The following is a 23,346-nucleotide window of genomic DNA, read 5'->3' as shown; positions in this document are numbered from 1 at the left end:
GAATGTTTGTGTTGTATTATATATAGTGTTCATTTACACCTGACGAAGCGAGGGAAAATCGCGAAAGCTTGTGTATACTGATTACAATACAAAAGTCAGTCTTTTGCAAAAGAGTGCCAATCGGAGAAAGAATTTATTATATATAGGTATCTGTAATTGTAATTGTAACAAAAAATACATTCATAAACAGCAGAACCGCAGTATTTTGATCCTGGAAGAAAAACTTTTGTTGCAATTTAGAGAAAAATATCCTATACAACCTCAAAAATACGCTGCATTTTATGATTATCACAATCAAATTTTTTCGAAGGATTTCCTCTTCAGCTTAAAAATAAGCATCGTCTTGAAAAACAAAAGTCATTTTCCATTACTCGCTAAATTTAGGCTACAACGAAATCTACCCAGAGATTTAGCGCCAATTAATTGTAAATTAAATTCGTGGCCCTTGATATTTACCGCAAATGTGATCCGTCTCACTGCAAGCCTGCAGTTGCAACAATCGAACCACGGGTTATGTCCTGTTGCAAATCAGTTGTATTTTTAGCTGAATAAAATTTACCTTTCCGCACAATTCCATTTGCTATGCGCCTACATTAATTATTGATTAATTTTTGAGTTCATGCAAAAGGGATTCTGTTCCTGTTTACCCTTAAATAAAAACCTGTTTACAGAAAGTCAGTCACTGCGTATCGACAGTAAAACAATACTGACCGCAAAAACGTAACATTCCGAACGAATTAAACCATTTTTTCGCATCTTCCGATATTGACAAACGCAAAAATAATACCCGTACTTTTTGGCGTTTGGACAGATGCAATTAATAGACTGCAGATGCGTACAGCCATTTTTAAAACAAAAATCGCTTTAATTTTACCGACCTTTTATACACCGTAATGGAGAAATGTCACTAACTCTCTTCTCAAGAAGACACACAATTGTGTGGGACTTTTCAAAAATTGAAAATTCTGAAGCCGAAAAAGTATGGGTAACATACGGGAAACTTCTAACCAAAATCTGGCTGGCGAATTTTGAACATTCGATTTACTTTTGGTTGCTTAGTTTCATGCAATTTTTCACGATGCTAAGAAACCAAAGAGAGATCGAAGTCCACCGAGTTATCCAGAATTTGCTGTTTCCGCATAATTTTTTCGCACATTCATAACTTGCTTTTATATGTTAGGATTTTTTGCCTCGCCGGGTTGGAGCTGGGCTGTAAAGCTAAAGGCACGCTTGTCAAGGACGGTCCCCTCCACCGATTTTCCCCAAATATCCGGCTCGCACACGCCAACTGTGGACCAAATATGACAGAATAATCTTTGTCGACCTAAAAATGTTCATAACAAAAACTTGTGACATGACATAAAAATGTAACTTTTCACCTTTCAGATGGGATGACAAGATTTGTACGAGAGGGATATAGGAGGGTGGTGGATATTCACATTGGGAAATGCTTTAAATTGTTTTTGCTTTCTTACATATTAGCTTTATTTTATGAAGCTTACCACGCACAATGGAAAGATTATTTTTCTAAGGTTTCTACAATTTCACATGATAAAATATTATTGTTTTTAATCCTATTAAATTCCATATTAACATGTAAGTCAGTGCGAAAATGGTCACCGCTTGATAACAAAATTTTTATGTTACGTTTAAGTTGGCGACTGTAATGAAATTTCATTCACCGCAAATATTGTGTCACTGAGTTTCATTTTGAGAAATTTTGCCGCGATCTTTGTTGGAGGTGGTGTCGAACAGTGCATACAAAATTGTTGCGCTAACTATGGGGACAAATCTTATGAATAAGAACGGCATGACGACGAAGCCGGAACGTTAAAATTTCTTGTTGCTACAGCGTTCCGGTAAAAATTCAACGGCCAAGTGTGTCCCACATACTTATACGATACTTAAATTTCGTTAATTTATTCATTTGTTTAAGGATTTTCTTACTTAGTGTACGAAAACACAATGGATTATTTATTCCTGCAAATTTAATCGTTCCGGTAAGTTTTTTTATGACTTTCAACCCCGCCGACGACGCCCGTTCTTATTTGGGAACAAAATAGAAATCAACAATTAAATGTTTTATTCGCGCTGCTTTTTTCATTGACCTCCACAAAGATTTATACTGTAGAAAACTTTTCACCTGGTTAGGAAACACTGCTTTTACTCACCGCAATAGAGTTATTTGCGTGGGCTGTGTGGAAAATGGCGCCGCTTGCTCGGGGTCCTCTCTTCCATTAAAGATCAACAAAATGGAGGGTCGGCGCTCTTTACTATGAACAATTTCAAAACGATAAAAAGTTGTTAAAATGATGTTGACAACTTCAGAGATAAAATCAAGTTGCGCATGTATTTATTTTTTTTACATGGTTTTTACATTGAAACAAAATCCTGTACTCCGTTCTATAGTGAAAAGTATTAAAGTTAGGGGAAGGAAACAAACACGCGTATTCCACAGTTACAAAATACAGTGAAGTAAACTTACCGTTTGTTGGAAACTTCGGTACAAATTTATACCACCTTTTCGCGGGGAACGCAATTTGTTGACGAAGTCTGTGGTCTTCCGTCCGGCGAAAGGACAACAAGCAACACTTCTACGGATTAAATCTGCGTTGTGGATACGTTCCTAACTCTAGTTCTTATTAGATTATAACAGTCAGATATCGGCAATTTGCCTTCAAGGCCAACCTGCAGTTCCAGCAGACGGGCAACGGCTTTTCTCACGACCTCGCAGTTCGAATCTGGAATTCACTTTGGCGGAAAATTCGATCCAAACCAAACCAGCGGGTGTCCTGTGGGCGTTAGGCCGCCTGTAAACCTAATGCAAATGTTCCGAGATGCGCATCATTACTTTAAACTTTCCTTCTTCGCGCAAACGTGAAACAAAAATGGTGGTTCTGTTGTTTATTTTTGACTGCCATTACACAGTTTCGGCAAAATGAGCCAAAGAAACATGTTTAACCAAAATTACAACACTTACCCACATCTGTTTTCCTGGGTGTTCCACGTTCTTGTTTTTCTGATGTATATTGTTTAGGCACTCGACCAGAGCTTTAAACGCAGCACATACACACTCCCTTTTTCGCTTTGTCCTTTTTCGTCCACACAAGATGGCGCACAACAATAGCATTTGGCATTTTTACTGGAATCGAGTTATTGCTGATTGATATTCAATAATAAGTAGAAACAAAAAACATCTAAGCCCAAATACACGCGGTAACGTACATGAATTTTACAACAGGACTGCATTTCGCCATGCTAAAGCCCTTTCTTACTTACTGTACCAACTAAAGCCCATGCCCTCATAACGATGTTTTGCAACCTTTCGTCAACTTTTCAGTTTAAGTAGATATCTTAAAACTCTTCTGCCATCACACTTTATGTGGTCGCAGTCAGCTAGAACGAGTGAACTGTCAACGAAAATGTCAATAGAGTATTGCCACATTTTCTTACCGCACAATGATTACATCCGATAGTAAATAACTCACGCCCTCCAAACATTCTTTCTGCCAACTTTTCCTTCAGTACCCTAGCTATATAAGAGATCGGCTTGTTCCATTGAATCCAATAATTCATACGCCTCATGTGGGTACATGACTTTTACATGTACACACTTTCTCTCTCTATATATATATACCCTGGTTAAACCGATTAAAGTGGTCGCCAGCTTTATTACAGTAATGTGTAAAAGTGCGCATATTTAAGTAGTGCACCAGCAAGTAGGGGATTATCCGCAAACAATGCTGATTGTTTGCAAAAACGATACCCGGGCATAAGCGAAGCTGTAATCCGCGCAATTTTGTTGTTGTGGACTGCGCATTATTTGCTTCGACGAACTAAAGTAGTAATTGCCTTTATGGACCAGATTGACAAATTGGGGCGAGGAGTGTATTACTAAAGTGTAACATTTTTTTAATCTGGAACATGAGCCCAAAATTAAAAAATATTTCGAAACGAAGTTTGCTACACGAAGTGCCACACGGTTTTGTTGGTGCTTGTAAAGCAGCCATAGGCAGGGTTGTCATGCAGTGCTTATTTCTGAGATGCCTGCTTGTTTTTAAGAGCAGTATCTTGGAAAATACAAATGTTTTTATTAGAAACGTAGACTGCTTATCTTCGATTTGTGTACGTAGTTTCCTGATCCAATCGCATTTCCAATAAATTAGGCCTGTTTGTCCTAAAAGAGGCCGAAAAAAATTTTGGCTTGTTTTGTTTCTGCTTGTAATATGGCATAGCCTACGTGGTAGACGTTTCAGCCTAATACTGTTTGGATGCTACCAACTTGGCTAAAAAACTAATTATTATTGTAAATTAGTGATGTTCCCAGTTCCAAATTATCCGGATAGTTATCAATCAAATCCGGACGGATAATTTGGATCCGGCAGTTTGTTAACACCGATTCGTGTATTTTATTGGTATGGCAAAAATGTTTGATGGCCAAACAGAATGCTATGTTAATGTTAAGGTTAGCGTATCATGACTGGAACAAATAAACGTGGGCATTTATTAATATGGTATAACACGTCACGAAAAACCTTGATAACAAAGAACAGAAAAATCGTAAGTCGGCGAGTATCACAGACTGAGTCCCAAAACGAGTAATTTGCGAAATGTTTGTCCGTTATTAGGACAAAAATGCTTTCCCAACTATCCGGTAAAATTAAGTGTATAATCCGGCCGGGTCCGGGTACCCGGATCCGGCGCAAGACATCACTATTGTAGATATATAAATTCGCCTCTGGCAAAGCCTAGAAATAAAATATTACGATAGCCTAAAACATAAGTCAACGTGACAAACAAAAACCTTATCTTGCGTATAATGTACTTGGCAATTGGGTTCTACTGCGTCATCATAAAGCATTCTAGCTTGCTTAGTTTGGGGTCTTTTTTATTGTTGGAAGCAGTCGATATTTATTGTTTGTTAATATCACCAAAATGTAATTAATATATCACTAAAAACATATTGTGTGCAACAACCTATTGGCTTCCGACACTAATAAATTTAAGTTTGGTAAAATTGGGTAGTTTCATGTTTTTCCCATATTCTTGTCAAGATCCGCCACTGGCCTGACCATCATGATAGAAAATAGTAATCTGAGTGTGCAGGCCCGTTTATGTACCTCATGGTAAAGCAATCAGAAAATCTTACAATCTTCGACAGAAGTTTGTTCCCGGGAGGAACTTTGATACCTGGTTTATTACGGTTTACAGCAACATAATCCTGTTTGTGCACCAATACTAAATTTAAGGCCCACGTAAATTATTAACTAACGGAATACTTTGGTATAAATCCAATGCCGATGATGTCAGAATGATAGTTGCATTTAAAATTCGCTCGCAGTTAAAGACAGCTAAGCGGTGCGTGCTGTAAGAGATGAATTCATCCAAGAAATGGATTTTGTGGGCATTTTGTGGTTTGGTTCTTTGTGCCGGCATAGTGATGATTGGACTTGGCGCTAGTTACTTGGTCGAATATGACAACCGAGCTCCATGTCTAGTTTCAACCACTGCTGTTACAAATCCACCCACAATATCATCAATTGCAGCTTCAATGGATGCTACACACAAAAGAGTAGGTGATGGAATGAATAAATGTACAATATATTCGCGATCTAGGCATAGGCGTGTGTAAAGATGTTCACAGCAAACATACTGTACACAGGTGGGCCTAGCTCTTGACAAATGTTGGCGCTATGTATTGTAGTATTACCAAAGGAAGTTATTAGCACAATTGTTCAAAAAGTTAAATGTATCATCGATGGACAGGCAGGGTCCCAAGTTTAGAAATTAGTCAACTATAAACGTTTAATTCTACAAGTCATGTTTTTTCAGGTTGATTCTTATTCGTTATAGCAAATTCACTTCATCGTTACGGTTGTGATTATCATGCGTCACGCCGTTCGTGTTTACAAACAAGAGTTTGCTTTTGGGAGTTAAAGAATATAGTTTGCTGCATTGAAATAAGGTTTAAACCAAATAGTGGTCGTGCAAGTTATCACTATATCAGGCTGCTTATATTAATATTCCAGGCTGCAAATGGGTACACTAACTGGTATACTAGGGGGTTTGTTAATGTGCTTTATAAGCATTTTGCTTGTTGGCCAAAAAATTAGTGTTCATTACACTGAAAATGATCTAAAACATAATGTAGTTGTAGAAATGCATGGGGAATTTTTTAGGGTAAGCCACCAAACTGTTTGTGTGTTGTGGTACAAACAACCAAGCCATTAAAATGTGTCTAACTTTGCAGATTTTCTATACAAGGCAGAGCCAAATTCTCCTGGATGTTCAATTGGCTAGAAGCACAGATGGGCGTGATCCACTTGATGTTGTTGATGCTGGAATGTGTGTTAGTGAAGTTGAAATTTGTCAGAATTTTGTGCTTGGGACAGAGAACTCAATGGTGGTACAAGTTGGAAACCAAACCCCGGTAAGACAAACGGCCTTGGCTTTTTAGAATACATAAAAATTTTATCAGATTGTCTGTTACAGCCTTACATGATATTTGTAAGAAACATTTTCAATAGCATAGTAAACAAAAGAAAACAGTAAGAATACTGTTTGGTCAAAAAAATATAAGTTTTGTTTCACCATTAAGGAACCAGATGATGCTGTGACATGTTTTAACACGATTTGGAGTGTGCAAAATGGCAGCATTGAGCCAACAGACTGTTTTCCCATGACAGGACAATGGTTTGGTGGAGCAGAGATGTACTTTCAGGATTGGCCAATAAACAAGTTTGTTGCGTCTCACTTTATTTAGCGAAGCAAAGCAAACAAAGGCCATATGTATTCAATACAATGTTTTTGTGTGATTTGCCCAGTTTGTATTGACAGACATTACTCTAGCAAGGGATGTATTAAGCCCTGTTATGGTTCTAATCACTTAGATTTTTGTGCTCCATGTAACTAATTCAAAGTATAAACAATAACTCCTAAATTTAAATCATTCCGACGACTTTAACTACCATGTTCTCACTTAGATCATGCTTCGTTCTCTTGAATTTAATGGTTACCCTAACAACCTATGAGTGATGAACCTGTAGTCGTCCTATTTCCATGATGTTTCAAGCATGTGCCTATTTTGCTTACTGCTTAATCCAGACACGACTCTACACAACTAAATTTTGAGCATATTATTGTTAAATGGTTGTAGAAAATGTAGTACTGCCTATAAACCCCAGCGACCAAGCTCAAGCAATGTTGTTGAACTTAATTCGCAGCTGGAGCAAGCACATGTCGTTTTACCTCTCTGGAGACATGTACGCTAACGACCAGGAATTTGGCTCTGTGTTGGAACGCTACTGGCTCTCATCTCACGGGGTGGCCCTGTTTGTGCCGGCGGACGTACCACTACATGTTAGCATCGAACACGGCAACATTTGTTTCAAAGGTCACTATCAAACGAACCGTTTAACGAATTTTGATTTTATGCTTCAGGATAGACTAAATTTTAATAATGATGCTTGAAAATTATTGATATTTTAATGCAAAACTGCATATTCTAAACTGTATAATCCATGTTTTGCAAAGATAAGGTTTTATGAAAGAATGTGTTCTTTAAAAAAAACATTTTTTTCAAGTACCTGATAAAAGTTAATTTTTAGGGTTGAATGTGGCCCGTTTTCTAAAACCTAACAATATTTCGTCATTCTATCCTGTTGTAGGCTCATACACAGCTCCCTACAAGGCGCCCACGAGCCCACCGGGAAATATTTTAAAATACACAACTTGTTTTGGCGACTCGGCTCAAGTGGTGCACGAATATATGATCAAGGTGAGGTGACCGTATCACAAAAACGAAATATATTTCGGGATGTTTGTCGTCAACTTATGCGTGGACTTAAACCAAACAAGCCTATGTAAAAAGAAGATTGTCGAAACTCGAATAAAAATTGACAGGAAAGACGCCTGAATCTTTATTTGCTCAAGACAGAAATTATTTTATAAACAGACGACATAACCATACGAATTTTTTTTTACATAAGTAACAAAAAGTACATAAAAACAAGAAGTACATAAAAATTAATGGTAAACATGTTTGGCAGCAAACTAAATTGCAGTTTGGAAACATGGTTAGTTTTGCAGAAATACTTTGCAAGGCCACCAACGCTGCCCGATCTCCGAATGATGAAATCGCCCATCTGGTCGACTTGGGCCCAATACAAGAAAGACATCAACCAGTCGGTCGTACTCGATTATGCGCAGAGAATTCTCGATCACAATTTTACCAACAGCCAATTGGAAATTGACGACGGGTAACTTGAAGGCTAGGCATGCAATTTCTTACACTGTAGCACGACCACAGACAATGGTTGATAATATTCATACAAAACATTGTACTGTTTATGATTATCTCCAAGCGTGAGGACGCCAGGGTGTTTATGCTTTTTGTGCAGTTACGAAACTACGTACGGCGACTATACCTTTGATCCCGACAAATTCCCGAATGCCTCCGAGATGATCCGAACGCTACACGACTTCGGATTTCGAGTCACAACTTGGGTGACGCCGTTCATCCACCGCGATTCGGTCAACTACGATTCAGGCAATACTTTCGGAAACTTTATAGTGAACGGCAACACTGGGAACAGTGGTTCTGTTGTGTGGTGGAACGGTGTGGCTTCACCCATCGATTTCACCAAACCGGAAGCATGCGATTGGTTGGTATATCACTCCTTGTTTAATATGATTCCACGTGTGCTGTATCACTTTAGGCATCGCAAAATATACTCTCTAGAATTTAATTGGTTAAAAAGATTCTCACATACCACATCCACTTTCACCTTTTTGTGTCTCAAGTTTCTCAGATTGGTAAAAAGAGTTAAACAACAACAAATTTGAACAACAAATTGTAGCGGCCCCTTTTAACATCTCACTAAATACAATTGTCCCGCAGGCATAATTACGAGCAAACTGATAAGTGTAGTGCTGATGGTGTGATCATGGTTTTATTCTTAATGTATAACCTGTTTATGTTAGGTACGAGGAGATTTTAAGCAACGTTAGATCGGATTTCGGTGTCGACTCATTCAAGTTTGATGCTGGCGAGATCAATTACGTCACCGGCGTACCAGATTATCAACTCCACGAGAACCTGGCGAACCTCGGTCGGTATACCCAGTACTACGCAGAATGCGCTGCAAGGTATGCGTGCTCCTTGATTATGTGTCGTTTGTGACAATACAATTAGTGCGCGCTTGCACGAAGGAACCGTGCGCAAGTTTTGCAATAGAAAATACTTTTCAAGAAAAACTTTGTGTTAACATTAATATCCACCCTAATAACTTGTTGTTTTTACAATGTCTAGTTGTGAATGTGATCAGGGCCCCGGCATCTTCAATTCCTTAGTTACAATAAACACAGCAATAATGAAATGATTTAAAATGCGTCTTATTCAAATAAAATCATTTGCTTGTGTGAGCTGCGTGGAACTCCCAATTCTACCAAGGTTTGGAACCCAGATAGAAGTGAGAGCTGCGTGGAACTCCCAACATCTCCCTGTCTTTGTGCGTATGATGGACAAGGACTCGACCTGGTCACGAGCTAAAGGCCTTAAAACCTTGATTCCCACGGCCCTTACCTTCAGCTTGCTTGGCTATCCTTACATTCTTCCCGATATGATTGGAGGTACGTCACAAAGAATCAAATTTGACATCGTTACCATCGTGTCAATGGAATCAATTTCCTTAAACGTCCAAGAACAACAACCTGTTACAAACATCTTTATCTTATTAATATATATCGCATGGTGTGCTATTTCTAAACTGAAAGTCCTAAAATCCAAAGGAGAATTCACTCTTGTTTCATGCAGGTAATGGTTACGGTGAAAACTTCGTTGACACCGAAATACCGGAACGTGAGCTTTTTATTCGCTGGCTCGAGATCACTGCTTTTCTCCCTTCCATGCAGTTTTCTTTTGCACCCTGGCAATACGATGACGAAACGGTGCGAATATCTCAAACATACGTCACACTACACGAAACAGTTGTTTTCGAAGCGCTCCAGAGCGCCTGTAGCGCCTACGCTGACGGCTCCAGTGCCCTGGGCCCTATCCGACCAATTTGGTGGGCCACGAATGGCGACGAAAAGGCATTTACCGTCGATGATGAGTTTATGGTGGGCGACAGTTTCTTGGTGGCTCCAATTGTGGAAAACGCCACGCGTTTTAGGGACGTCTACCTACCTGGTCCAATGTACAGGGACGGATTACAGAGGATGGCGTGGCAGGATATGCTCAGGGGAGAGGAAAAACTGATATTAGGTGGAACTTTGCTCAGGAATTATAGAATCGAATTGGATGAGATTTCTTGGTGGAAGCTGCATGTACTGTGATTTTTTTTTGTTAGTGCCGTCGCAAATGATTTTGCCTCAACGTTACTTTCGTAATTTATGTGTGATTTAGACAATACTGTTCGCTATGCAATACCGAAAATCAAAATTGTTTCAACAAGTTACCTTCTGTTTATTGAAATGAAATGCGCAGTTCGCGTAGTTTTAGAACAAATGCGTATTTCCTGCAAGGTAAATAACGCAGTCTATTTCAAATTTACCGGAACCTTGTTTTCTTCGCATCGCCCGTTGTCTCTATGGCTAACGGAGACGCAGTAACATATTTAGCAGAAAATACGATAAATTTACACAAATACGGTACCGCCAGGATGGTTTACGAATAGCAAAAATAGTAAACCCCACGTCACAAACGTCCAAAGTAAACTAAATCTTTTAGTGTTTGTGACGCTGCAGTCGAGCTGTTACTAGTCCGGCGCCTTATGATGACGTAAGCAACGTTCATGCGTAGATTTGACGTCCGTGTGATGAAGCATCCATCGAAAAGGTTGGTGGAGTGCGTGGACTTCTTGTTTAAATCACATCGACATAGATTCGCGGACACACGTAATGTGATACTAGTGGAAATAATGAGCGGCTTCGCGACTTTGTATGTCTGGAAAAGTTTGAAATTGAGGCAGTTCCATAAAGTTTTGCTTCGCTGTTCGGGAAATACGATGTTTGTTGGCTGTTTACACACTTCTGCCGTGAATGAGGTAAGATTAAAACTTGAAACAAAAACTGGGTTACGCATTCATTATATTTTTTGGGTTTGTTTTCCATGTGTTGTAACAAAACACAAAGTTATTAATTTTATTTCGTTTTCTTTTGAACGCCATGATTTATCGGCCAAGACTAAAAACGGGGCTAATTCAAGAATGGGCGGTTATCAATTTTTTTATTTGTAACTTTAATAAATAATGTTTGCAGAAGGATTGTAACAGTTACATCCGCCATGTGATAAGAGGCAATTGATATCAAATCATTTGTAACCACGGTGTAAAACGTTTATTTATGTCACTAGTAAAAAATGACACTTGCGTGGTGCACGTCACGTCCGGGATTATACCAATAATAGTGTCAATCGGAAGTGTTATGCTTGTACTCATCAGGTTATTTTTATTCCTAAACTTAAAAAAATGACGGCGTCTCGGCGATGACCTTTTATTTTGCGGTCGTGTTTCCCTGACTCTAACCCAGTAATGTTACATTATTGTACAAGCTATTGTGGATGCCATCTTTAAAAATTCAGACATTTGCGCACATTTTGTCGTGTCCGAATTCTGGTCATGCCCGGAAAAAAAATCGGTTCTGTAAACAGCAGCATGCCATAGTAAACGCGCTAAGTGAAACACATAGGTCTACACATGCGATAGTTAACCGGTTCGCGTTGGGCATTAAACTACAGGCCCCGGTTCGCACAAACCGGTGGGAAACAGTTGAATCCCAACACTGATCAAGTCCAAGAACATAACGAACAATTTAATACAGATCAAACAGGTCCCAAAATCTGTACATCGTCGCGGGTATATGTAGTTTTGTAAAAAGGGGATAAGAAGAAAACATTTTTCATTTATATTTAGAGGGCTCATTACCATTCGGGCCTTACTATACATTAAATCATATCTCTGAACAGAGGTTTTCAAGAGTTTTCCGTCACCGATCTGTGTTGTTTGAGATCCAGTGCCTACCAACAGGGCTTCCCAAATTTTGTTGTTCTTCGTCCCCATATAATTTGAAAATAACTCTTCAGGTAAACAAATCTTTTTGCAGACAAAGAATAGATGCATTGATGGCAAGCGAAAGACGAAACGTTACAACGAAGGTGTTTCGCACAGCATCAGTTATCCCCATGGTTAGTATGGTGATTGCTATTTAGCAATAACTATTATATCTTTTTTAGCAGCAAACTTACGTTAAATGTCATATTAAAAATCGCTTTTACAGGGAACGTGACTCCTTCAACGCCTGTTGTTTTTCTTCTTGGTTGGATGGGTTCAAATCTTAATGTTCTGCAGAAATTCTATCCCCTATATAGTGATCCGCCGTGCATCATTATATCCTATGCTGTCTCTGTATACGACGGATTCTGCAGACGTACGTGGGGTTTGCATGTATCGACATATGAACACATGCATGGGCCTCTTTACTTAATTTCTTGAAATAAAAAGAACACACACTTTAAACACAATAGTTATAGCTGAATAGAACATAACATTGTACAAACGCAAACACGCATAACAACTATGTGCTTTTATAGATCCAAATTCGCCATTTTATCTCAATACCGCAAATTATCTTGTGGAACTTCTTCAAGAACATGAACTGCAGTACAACCCTGTACTGGTGCACCTCTTTTGTAATGGGGGCTATACGATCTATCAGGGAATGGCAGATCCTTTACAAGTAAGCTGTTATGGACGGTTGAAATAAAGTTAAATACAAAACTGAAAACAATTTTCTTGCATTCTTACAGCAAGGGACGAACCAAGTCGTAGGCGTGACACTGGACAGTGCGCCTGGACGTAACAGTTATCGTTTCGGATTCTCAGCGATTCGTTCTCTGCCACACGTTCAAAACCCTCTGAAGAGTTTTCTGGGCCTTTCAGCATTTTCCATGATCTTCGCCAGTTGGAAGTTTCGGCAAACGACAGGAATAACCGAGCTCAACAAGGTTTACAGGGTAGGGACTGTTTATTTCGCAGTAAAAACGAACATACATTAACAAACTTAATTTCTAGTCTTTATCATTTAAACTTAATATTAATTACATGATATTTTTGGCTTATCTAAAATCTGAAAATATAAATTAGGCCTACAAATAATTAAGCGACAGCATATTGTGCCTGTTCAAATGAATTATTGTGCATTGTTTGCTACTTTTTTGTTTCCAGATTATGTCAACTTCCACTAAGCATCTCTGGCCTCATCTTTTCCTCTATTCAAGCGCCGACCTTTTAGTTCCTCCCTCTAGCGTCGAGGAGATGGCGGAAAAGCGCAAGAGGGCTGGCGTGACAATTGTGGACACTCACGACTTCGGGACATCAGCTCACGTTAACCACTACAAGCTCTTCCCAGAGATTTACGAACAACAAGTCTACTCATTTTTGCAAAAGTGTCTGTAACGCCATCAAACGGGTTTAATTTAGGCTTTTACTCCGATTACCTGTCCAGTCGTCATTCCGTTACCGCAAGGAAAATACGTCTTTTTTTGCTTAATGCGGTGTATTTTAGGGCTGCACTTAATAACATGGTTAATAAATCATTAGAAATTATTTTCTTTGTTTATTAAAATAATCGCGTGCATTTGATTCCGCTGAATTCCTCGTGCAATCAGCTCTGGTGCTTTCGTCTGACAGGGAGCAAGCAGCTTCCAGCCAGTGGTCCTTGGTCCTCGTCCAATACCCATCAAAACTCTCTGCATCTTCTGCTGATGGATGAGTGGTTGCATCTTCTCCTTCACTTCCATCTTTTGTTGATGTGTGTGGTTCCTCATCACTATCTTCCGAATTGTTTCCATCTTCTTCTTCTTCCTCCATCCAATCAGTGCTTGTGTCATCAGCTTCCACAATTTGTTTCCATTCATCCATCTTCTTCAGGTCGATGCTCCAGAGATCATTTAGTGTCACTTGCTTTTCTTCCTCTTCAAATGTTCCTCCGTAAACATACAGGGTGTTCTTTTTTACCACCACCTGAGCATTCATTCTGGCACAGGGGAGTACATATGTTTTTGTTTGTGTACTTTCCTCACTATCTGGCTGATTACATGCTTCATCCACAGCACCATTCTCCTCTTCCACTAATTTGGGCTTCTTCGGAGCCTTAGGCTTTCGCAGGTCCATTGCAAACCACCTGTAGGAAACTAAATCAATGCAAAGTAAAGAGTTGAAAAAGTAACTGTCAATGTCCTCCTCTTGGTCTTCATCGCACACACCTCCGAACATTACTGCTCTATTGGGTGCCATCTGTGACAAAGAGAAGTTGGAGCGGGGCCATGGCTTGTTTCCAGAATCTTTCACCTGGTTCCACTTCCATTTACCCGAGCTCTCATCAGCAAGGAGAAACATGTCATTATGACCTGTTCCCTTCTCCAGATCTTTTTTAAGTTTCACCTTAGAATATCCGCCAACCACTAGTATACCACTTGGTGTCACTGTGAGCTGACATGCTGATCTTGGGGAAGGACCACTTCCACTGATAACAAGTTTGGTCCATTTGTAGTCAGTCAAGCTGAATATGTAGCTGTCATTAAAATACATGAAATTCTTGTGACTCTCATGAAATCCCCCAAAAACAAATATATTTTTCTTGTAGACGATCATTCGGTGACCACTTCTCTGTGAAGGTCCTCCAGGTGATTTTACCTCAGTCCATTTATGGTCCCTAAGGTTAAGGACCCATAAATCTTTGTAATGGTAGAACTGTGCATTATTTGGTGAGGCAAACTCACCGCCAAATATCCACATTTGGCCGCCATCTTTAGAAACAGCAACAGCCTGATGGGCACAACGGGGTGGGGGAGGCTGTGGCACCATATGCTTGGTCCACTCATTCTTTTTAATGTTGTACACAAACAGATCATTGTACATGTATGTCTTACGTCCATTAAAGTACTCTCCACCAAACAAGATCAACTCATCTTTGTCAGGATGGGCCACAACTGACAAATTGCTTCTTGCTGATGGATGTGATGATTTTTCCTCGTTAAAGGTGGTTTGTTTCCTGTCCAGTTCCTGAAACTCTGCAATCATCATTTCCAAATCTTCCATTCCCTCATTTTTGGCATCTTTTTTGGCTAGTTTTTGTGCAGCCTTTTCTGCCCCTCTACCCTTTTCTTTTTTGCCCTTTTTGCCCATTGCAAACTTACCTAGATAAATTTCAGAGTAAAGGAATTCAACATATTGTGAAAAAAGACTAGATGTGAGAAAAATAATTTGTTGCGAGAGATTGGTAGACAAATCATGCTATAAAATGGCATTTAATACACAGTGACTTTGCTGTGTATGTGCATTATAATTTTTAAAATAACAAATAAACACACAACCCAACACACACATCACTTTTTCTAAAACATAGCATGAATTTTGAAATACACATTTTGTAACATACATTCCTTTATTTATGAATTGTTTGAACTAGGTCGAATAGAGCAGTAATACTCTGACTCTAAATCATACAGGGCAGTTGCAAACTCATCTCTTAAACCAACCAACTGTTCTTTTCTCTTACGTGCAATTTCTTTTAAGTTTTGATTTTGCTCTTCAATATGTCGATTCACGCTTGGAAAATCATTTAAAATCACAAAAGTCTTTAGTTCCGAGGTTAGTCGAAGTAATGATTCTCCTGCCCTTACGATATTTGCAGCTCTAACTCGCATTTGGTAAACATCAAAATAGTTTTGTGTGACACGGTCAACTTGATGCAATTCCTCCACTTGAGCAGACTTGACAATTTCATTAAAGTTCTCCATCATGGAACGAATATCATCACGAAGTCGTTTGTTGTACGAGTTTAAGAGGTTTTGTGTTGTATGTGACAAAGCCTGCTGTCTTGGCTGGTGGCCAGCCATTTTGTTTCATAAAAACACCAACGAAATTTGGAAAATGTTTACACACTCATTAGAAGAACCTTAACTACAATATATTTTTGTTGTATTCACTGCTGCCATTCAATAACAAACGTGGACGCGGCGCTACAAAGACTAACACCTGCACTTAAAATAAATAGGACATGTGAAAACATGGAAGTGAGTCCAAGGTGTGACACTAATCCATTGCCTAGTAAAAAGAAAAATTTAGGTATCAAAAATAAAATAAAATATTAAATGTGTTTGGTATAACAGAAGCAACCTTAAATTAACCAACATCAGAAATTAACTGGGTTGCTAATTTTTAATGTAAATAAGAGTAAAATGTGTCTCCTTGGACTCACATGCATGTCGCGATTTGCTTTCTTTTCATTTTAGCCAGGTGTACGATCATAAAATATAAAAACATGCTGGTACAGGGGCGTTTGCGGCACCCATGCGCAAGCGGCAAGTTTAACTTCTGACACAAGCAGAAGGGTGCCCAAGCATAAACAGTTCTGATCTGTGAGGGTTGCTGGTGTAGGCTATCCAATTTGTTTTTGTTTTGGATTTAATTGCAGCCTAATAGATTCTAATCATTGATCATCTTTGTATTTTAAATATTGTTTTAATTGACATTCTGGCGCCTATATTCGTTATATGTGTTTGTTACGTTGTTAGCATCTCCTCTTAAAAATATCTGGCTGAATCCCTGCAAAACGAATATAAAAAAATTCCCCCCGTGTTTTTTCTGCGTACGCATTAAAAACTTGGCAAGTTTATTTCATTTTTGCTGTTAGTCCATAGTGAATGAGTGTACTATGGTTCGTCATATTTAACATGACAAAGTGTGACGCAGCCACAAACAAATGTTAAAATAAGTCAAACTGGCTTATGAATGTGAATTACTTTTAGGCAACTAGGACAAGTATGGTACGTGTCGTGCATGCTTGTCATGCAAAGCGGGAAGAAACAGCAGGGCCATAAACCAATAATTGCAAAAATACAGCATAACATCCATGCAGATGCCCCTATTTCAGTTCTCGTTTGCGTCACCACCAAATTACCACAATGAGGACACGACGCAGTGGCCGGGAAGCGTGTGTACAGCACAGGTGGTTTGACAGGAATAAATCCAGTTTGTCCCAGATCGGTGCGCACATTAGGCAGAGGCGGGACAAGGTTAGTCCGGATAATATTAACTTCTTGTGTTGGATATGACTGTGGTATTGGCTGCATCCCGTAATGTCCAGCACCACTGTATGTCCCTTGTGGAAACGCCGTGTAGGGTGGTGGTGCTGGTGGTGCAGGTGGTGCAGAGGCCTCCATTGCTTTTGGTAGTGATTTTGACATCTTCCACACAACTAACTTTTAAAGCAAGAACAAGATTATCCTTTGACGCAAGCCTAAAATCAAGGTGCATTTTAATGTTATTTTTTTTAACTATTATAGGCATTCTAAACATAAATTCTACACTCAATGACAAATACTGTCAATGTACCGCTACATGGTAAAAACCTTTTCTATTGACTTTTATTTTGGTAAGGTATATTTTATTTGCCATGTTTTGTCTGTTTGTTTTTAAACAATACTAATTTTTATGTCAAAATGACCTGAATTGTTACGAAATAATTACTTCCAAAACACCGGTTTACTGTGTACAGAGATACTCTCCCAGTTAAATATCATAAATGAAGTTGTTTCTTTGATCAATGCTACTCGATTCGACCACGCAATGCTTGCAAATAGCAAAAGCGTGCAATTATTTGTTTGTATTTTGACGACGCACTTACAGCGGATCTTTCGTTCCATGTATTAGTATTCGATGGTTTAATAAATCCATGCGTCACGTAATTCTTCGCATATTTGCAATTTGCACCTAAAACTTTTTTCTACATCATGACTTCACCAAACCACACGTGGTTAATGTTCCAACATGTTCAGTAATATTGCTCATTTTTACAGTTTTTTATATATATTATAGTTAAACGGCTATATAAATGTCGTTGGACCACTAAAGTATTGCCTTGTTTACAGCTGAGTAAGTAACAGATGCAGCAAACCTTCAACGCTTGACTTACAATTCCTGTACTACATAAAGGTAAAGTGTTTGATTTGTTGCCTTAGTGCAGTGTTTCCCAATCTGTGGTACGCGAGCACCTTTCCGTAATTAGCGGATATATAGTTTGAATTGAAACAACTGTAAGTGATCCCAAAATGTTTGTTTCTTCCTCCCCTAGGTTACTTTGGCAAATACTGCCTTATGTCATTATGCACAATCTGAATCATAGAATCAATCTTCATAGTTAAACGGTAAAAACGAACCTCCATCTAATAACACTCCGACCCCAAACAAGGCACAACAAAAATATATGCAAAAGTATATTTTCTGCTTCTTACCAGGTTAATATCCACAGGTCTCCTGACAATATGTTTGCCGGCTAACCTATCTCACAGCATACAAAACGTTTCACGTAGTAGCGTATATAACTAAAATCCGCACTGATTTATTTGTACACTATATACAGTGCTTTAGTCTCTATGTGATAATCCGGAAATGCGGCAGGCTTTAAAGGACGAAAGTTAAAGAAAAGAAAAGAAGTTTTAGAGTTAAGATTAGGGGTTCCAAGCAATTGTTTGTTTTCTGAGTTACCGGCATTACTTCGGAGATTATAAAACAAAAAATAAGCGAAAGGACGAGAAACGAAACACAATACAACATGCAAACGGGGATTGGTGACAATTTGGCGAGAGTCTGACGGTTTGATTATGTTGGCGGTGACTTTAAACAAAATGTGGTTAAGCAAATTCTAACGATCAATACGGGACGCTACAAAAGCATTTAGCGCTTTCCTCAGGGTAAGGTATACCCCCTTTTTAGGCACAAAATCACGAGAAAAATGTCGTGGAAAATCATTCATTGAAAATCCTTGCAACAAATTGAAGTCCATATGATATGAAGTGCTTGCTAACCGAAGTAATAATGAACACTACAAACTGAGGTATATAGCATTAAAAATATAAACAAACCAATGCAATATAAAACACTACATCCACTAATTGTATCATGATGTGGCACTAATCACAGTACATGATTTAGGACTAATTACCACGCACTACACCGGCTTGTAAACATCAATCACGTTTTGGCAATTCGGGCAAGTGTGGATTGTGTCTTGTAAATCAGGAATGCAGAAAGGAATTAAGCAGCATCCTAACCAGAGGCCAAAAAATATCATAGCTCCACAAGACAACCAGGTTATCATACCAACCTGCGAACGGGGCTGGGTACTCACGGTATGGTGACAATGCGGACAGTTAACTGTTGCCGGGTGTCGTGAATGTAACTTTATAGGTTGCTGTACAATCACGGTGCTGCTGGTACCGACCACATATCCCATTTGGGGACCTGGGGGTGGCGGTGGTGGTGGTTGGACGCCATAGTCCGCCGCAGTGCTGTATCCCGCCGGCTGCTCGGGTACGTAGGGTGGAGGCTTGGACATGTTGCAATTATTTTAAAACAAACAAAAGTTTAACAGCAATTTCTGTAAAAAAATACACGTGGGTAATCCATCGATACGATTGTGCGGAAATAACTTTATTGTATGCTTTCGTGAAAATCAATTGCAAACAAAGTTCGCCAAGCGTAAAAAACTTCATGAAGGACTAACCAAATTAGTGAAAAGTATATGGTATTCACAATAGAAAATATTTCGACATGTGCAAAACTGTTAAGGTGTTTGTGAAACAATACGCTAAAAATACGAGAATTATATATTGTTAGGCTACTTGTCGATGTTCGCGATGATAACTTTTAAATGTGTCAGTTGCAAAATTCATTAAAACAAACACAAACTGTTCCCATAAGTACACACACCAACGTTTATAAAAATATACTTGCAATGGTTACGAAATATAGGTAAGTAAATCAAATGCATTCGACTTCGAGAGTACATGTACAAAGATATCTGACACTGCTGGTCCAGATTAAGAAATAGGCTTGTAAACATCGATGACTCTCTTGCAATTGGGACATTCGTGGTGCGCATCCTTCAGATCGTCGAGGCAAAATGGTATGAGACAACATCCAAGCCAGAGCCCGACCAATATCATGAAACCGCAAGCCAACCAGGTCGACGTTCCAACTTCGCAACGAGGCATGGTGGTCACAGTCTGCCGGCAGTGTGGACACGATACAAGAGCTGGGTGCCTGTTTCGAAGCTTTACAGGCTGCTGAATGACTACTGTGTTGGGTCCCACGAACCCCTGTGGGGCCATAGGGGGCGGGGGTGGCGGTGGGTTGACGCCATAGGAGGTGTTGTATGACATCGTGCAAAACTAACGTATTTTGGCTCTAAATTCCTGAAAAAATATCATATTTGAGGTGAGTACAAAATTGCCTCACACAGTTGATGTGATCCGATAAGATAATTCTTAAATTTCCGAAAGGTTTAAAGGGTTATGCACAACAAATTCACAAAACACTTCAGTGCTTCACGGATTTGACCGAATAAAGATTAAAATACCAGTTGCGATAAAATAAATTACAATGACATTCGTTCCGATAAACTCCATTCGTTGCTGTTACTTTGCGTATAAATATTTTTTCCACCACACAGCCACGGTTACACAATTTTAAACATAACCAACAGCAGAATACCCCAAACACAACAATTAAACACATTGTCAAGGTGTCACAAGGAAGCATTGCATTTCACCGTTGCTGCATCTTTAAAACCTCAGCTACCTAATTTTTAAACTGAATCCTAAATCTGGAACCAAAATTGTGATACCTCTCCATTCCATTTTTCAAGCTGCTGGCCAACACCCTAAACACATAATCCCCGCGGCCTCTTTTGTTACGCACGGTATCCCCTGACAAGCTTTTTCAGATCAACAAACACTGCGAACGTTTAGAGTTCAAACGATTGTCCTGGGTTTCAGATTCGACCACTCTTGGTCTGCGTTGGTATAGCGACTCACTGCTGCCACATAAAGAATGGAGTAGTCACGTGGCTGTGAGTCATCAGAATTTTGGTGGGTCCGCTGCAAATATTTCAGTTTTGTTTTTCAACGGCGAGTGCGATAAGTTTGCACAAGCGAAACCATAAAACCGCGATCAAGTCATTCAAAGTTTACAATTCTCCCAACGCGGAAAAACCAAAGGTCTTACGCTCCATCTTCGTCCCTCTGCTGTCTTTTGCACAGTACAGTGCGTTTGGTGAGAACAGCTTTCGGTACGGTTGACCGATCTTCCATATACGATGACACGACGTCTTTCTTTTCAATAAAGGTAAGTTAAGCCGTAGTTTCCACACCCACTACTCCGTGACAGCAGCCTCTGTGTTTTGGACAGGTCTCTGATTTGGAAAGGAGGTATCTGAACTTATAAATTGTTGCCTAGCAATTGTTTCATTTTTTCCGCCCTTTTTTATACCAACGAGTGTCAGTTATTTGGTCTGCCACTGCATCTTTTTACATGGGTCACTACTTTCTACAAACGTGAATCAGACCGAAAAAAAAGTTTTAAAATAGAGACCTGGCCAACCACACTATATATAGGTATACATTTTTTAGAAACATAACCTACGGTTTTATAAATCTTCAAGACAAACAATATAGCCCAAATGCTCTGAAATTCAGCAGCAAACACGACAAAAACGTTTGGTTATGAATTTTAGAGCAATTATTTGGGCTAAATTGTTTGTCTTGGAGATGTCATAAATTAATTTTATGACGTAACAATCGGAATAACAGACTCAGCAGTTAAGGGTTAAGTTAATATTAAACTATTCCTCGACGAGACCCAGTAAACCTACATACGTTTGAATACCGTTCAACAAAATTTGTTCAGCTAAATTATAGGCTACAGCTGGCGGATATACTAAGTACTGCCGTTTATAACAACAACACAATTTCAGCCACGCAAAAGACGTCATACGCCTCCGGTAGGTTATATCCATCTGTCATGAGTGGGAGAAATTAGTTATCAGAAAAAAACAAGCAAATCAAGTACAGAGTTATCAAAACCTACGTAATTTTTCTGCGCTTTGTCATGCTCCATCTATATCACTATGTATTTCAATGTATTGTTTATTAACAAGGCAACATATTAGCCAACTTCCACTTTTGCCATATTTGGTGACGAAGCCTGAAAAGTTAGATATTTGAGTTGCAATATGCTTGTGAAAAAGGAGGAGTTACAGAAAGTAGGAGCAAAGGCGAGACACGTCAGGTAAGACATGTTCAACGTAAAACTTACACAAGGCATAAAAATGTTAAATATTTTCCCAAGAGTACGTTATCATCTTATCTTTGTGTCAGTGCGAACAATATAATAAAGGGAGTTATGAAACACAAACGCATGGTGCCTTTTCTATACAGAATCATCAGCACTAACCATGTGACAATAAAAAACATCGAGCTCTCTTCGAAAGATATCTTTTATCTATATACAAAACCACAAGAAAAGTTTGAGTTATATTTGTGTGCTGTGCAGTTTGTTGGTTAGTTTAAGCCACGACTACTAAAGGCGCTGTTGTAACATCGAAATTTTGCCTGGATATCTACAAAGGCTTATAAACATCTATAAGCTTTCCGCAGCTTGGACATTCGTGGTAAGTATCCTGAAGTTCTGGTATGCAGAAAGGGATCAAACAGCAACCGAGCCAGAAGCCGAAAAGTATCATCGCGCCGCAAGCCAGCCAAGTAACTGCTCCAATTTCAGTCCTTGGCTGGGTGGTGACTTGCTGGTGGCAATGCTGGCACGTGACCAAAACTGGATGTCTCGAATAAAGTTTGACTGGTTGGTTTGTGATGATCACGGCTCCTGGTGGGCCATAGGCCATTGGGGGAGGTGGTGGCCCTCCTGGCTGCTGGACATACGTTGTCGTGGCAACTGGTGCATATCCTGGCGGGGGAGGGGGGTGTCCACCCTGTACCCCGTAGCTTGCAGGGGTGTTGTATTGCGTAGTGCTGGCGTTGTTGTAAGCAGGCGGTTGTGTGGGCTTTGCTTCCATTATCGTAACAACTAAATTTATCTGTTAATAAACATTAATATAGGTTAACAAGACCAGAATATACCAATGATATATTTTAACTACTTGTATACATGTATCAGCTCGAAAAACGTGGTTTTCTTACGTGATGTAACAATCGCCGGAAAAGTACATACTGTACTTCTAAATTAAGGCAATGTATTTTGTTTTTTTGCACAAGTCGAACTAATGCTTTTTTAATTTAAAATGCAAGAAACATAAAATGGAATGAACATTGATATGAAGCTGATACACACCAAGTCAACAAGCGTTGCTTTAACGAGGTTTATGACTTTAAGCTTGTCATAAACAAAGCGTTTTGTCACTGAAACGAACTTGACTCGAACACAGTCAAGTGGGTTGTATTGCCGTTTAGCGCGACGTTCATTGTGCAAAAATGTGAATGAGAAATTA

At 39.2% G+C, this 23,346-nt stretch overlaps 6 protein-coding genes across 8 annotated transcripts; 2 read left to right on the top strand and 4 right to left on the bottom strand.

Annotated features, from left to right (window-relative positions):
- Nucleotides 1-5,494: 5,494 nt before the first annotated feature.
- On the top strand, nt 5,495-10,453 carry LOC145899913 (alpha-galactosidase MYORG-like). Of its 3 annotated transcripts, none has more exons than XM_082988824.1 (10): nt 5,495-5,572; nt 6,251-6,430; nt 6,599-6,738; nt 7,224-7,393; nt 7,668-7,777; nt 8,089-8,258; nt 8,400-8,663; nt 8,983-9,147; nt 9,425-9,630; nt 9,815-10,453. In XM_082988824.1, exons 1-10 carry the CDS (start codon nt 5,552-5,554, stop codon nt 10,333-10,335), a joined length of 1,947 nt encoding a protein of 648 aa, XP_082844950.1. In that variant the 5' UTR covers nt 5,495-5,551; the 3' UTR covers nt 10,336-10,453. The 3 variants fall into 3 exon arrangements, with proteins under 3 accessions (XP_082844950.1, XP_082844949.1, XP_082844948.1); XM_082988823.1 differs by lacking the exon at nt 5,495-5,572 and adding an exon at nt 6,034-6,180 and having other exon boundaries at nt 9,452-9,630; XM_082988822.1 differs by lacking the exon at nt 5,495-5,572 and adding an exon at nt 6,034-6,180.
- Nucleotides 10,454-11,006: 553 nt separating this feature from the next.
- Nucleotides 11,007-13,454, top strand: LOC145890095 (transmembrane protein 53-A-like). Its single transcript, XM_082981137.1, has 6 exons — nt 11,007-11,045; nt 12,103-12,184; nt 12,277-12,426; nt 12,590-12,735; nt 12,806-13,012; nt 13,224-13,454. The coding sequence occupies exons 1-6, from the start codon at nt 11,007-11,009 to the stop codon at nt 13,452-13,454; spliced, it is 855 nt and encodes a 284-aa protein (XP_082837263.1).
- A 28-nt stretch (nt 13,455-13,482) lies between these two features.
- On the bottom strand, nt 13,483-15,432 carry LOC145895935 (kelch domain-containing protein 4-like). Its single transcript, XM_082984711.1, has one exon. It carries the CDS (start codon nt 15,183-15,185, stop codon nt 13,602-13,604), a length of 1,584 nt encoding a protein of 527 aa, XP_082840837.1. The 5' UTR covers nt 15,186-15,432; the 3' UTR covers nt 13,483-13,601.
- A 16-nt stretch (nt 15,433-15,448) lies between these two features.
- Nucleotides 15,449-15,898, bottom strand: LOC145890084 (mediator of RNA polymerase II transcription subunit 22-like). The gene has a single exon (XM_082981126.1). The coding sequence runs from the start codon at nt 15,896-15,898 to the stop codon at nt 15,449-15,451; it is 450 nt and encodes a 149-aa protein (XP_082837252.1).
- A 3,984-nt stretch (nt 15,899-19,882) lies between these two features.
- On the bottom strand, nt 19,883-20,224 carry LOC145890075 (LITAF domain-containing protein-like). Its single transcript, XM_082981115.1, has one exon. It carries the CDS (start codon nt 20,222-20,224, stop codon nt 19,883-19,885), a length of 342 nt encoding a protein of 113 aa, XP_082837241.1.
- A 1,757-nt stretch (nt 20,225-21,981) lies between these two features.
- On the bottom strand, nt 21,982-23,027 carry LOC145906241 (lipopolysaccharide-induced tumor necrosis factor-alpha factor homolog). The gene has a single exon (XM_082993672.1). It carries the CDS (start codon nt 22,912-22,914, stop codon nt 22,462-22,464), a length of 453 nt encoding a protein of 150 aa, XP_082849798.1. The 5' UTR covers nt 22,915-23,027; the 3' UTR covers nt 21,982-22,461.
- Nucleotides 23,028-23,346: the final 319 nt, after the last annotated feature.

Source organism: Ascidia mentula, chromosome 1 (genome assembly GCF_947561715.1).
Source record: "Ascidia mentula chromosome 1, kaAscMent1.1, whole genome shotgun sequence".
Lineage (NCBI taxonomy): Eukaryota > Metazoa > Chordata > Ascidiacea > Phlebobranchia > Ascidiidae > Ascidia > Ascidia mentula.
This window is presented reverse-complemented; position numbering and strand designations above follow the sequence as displayed.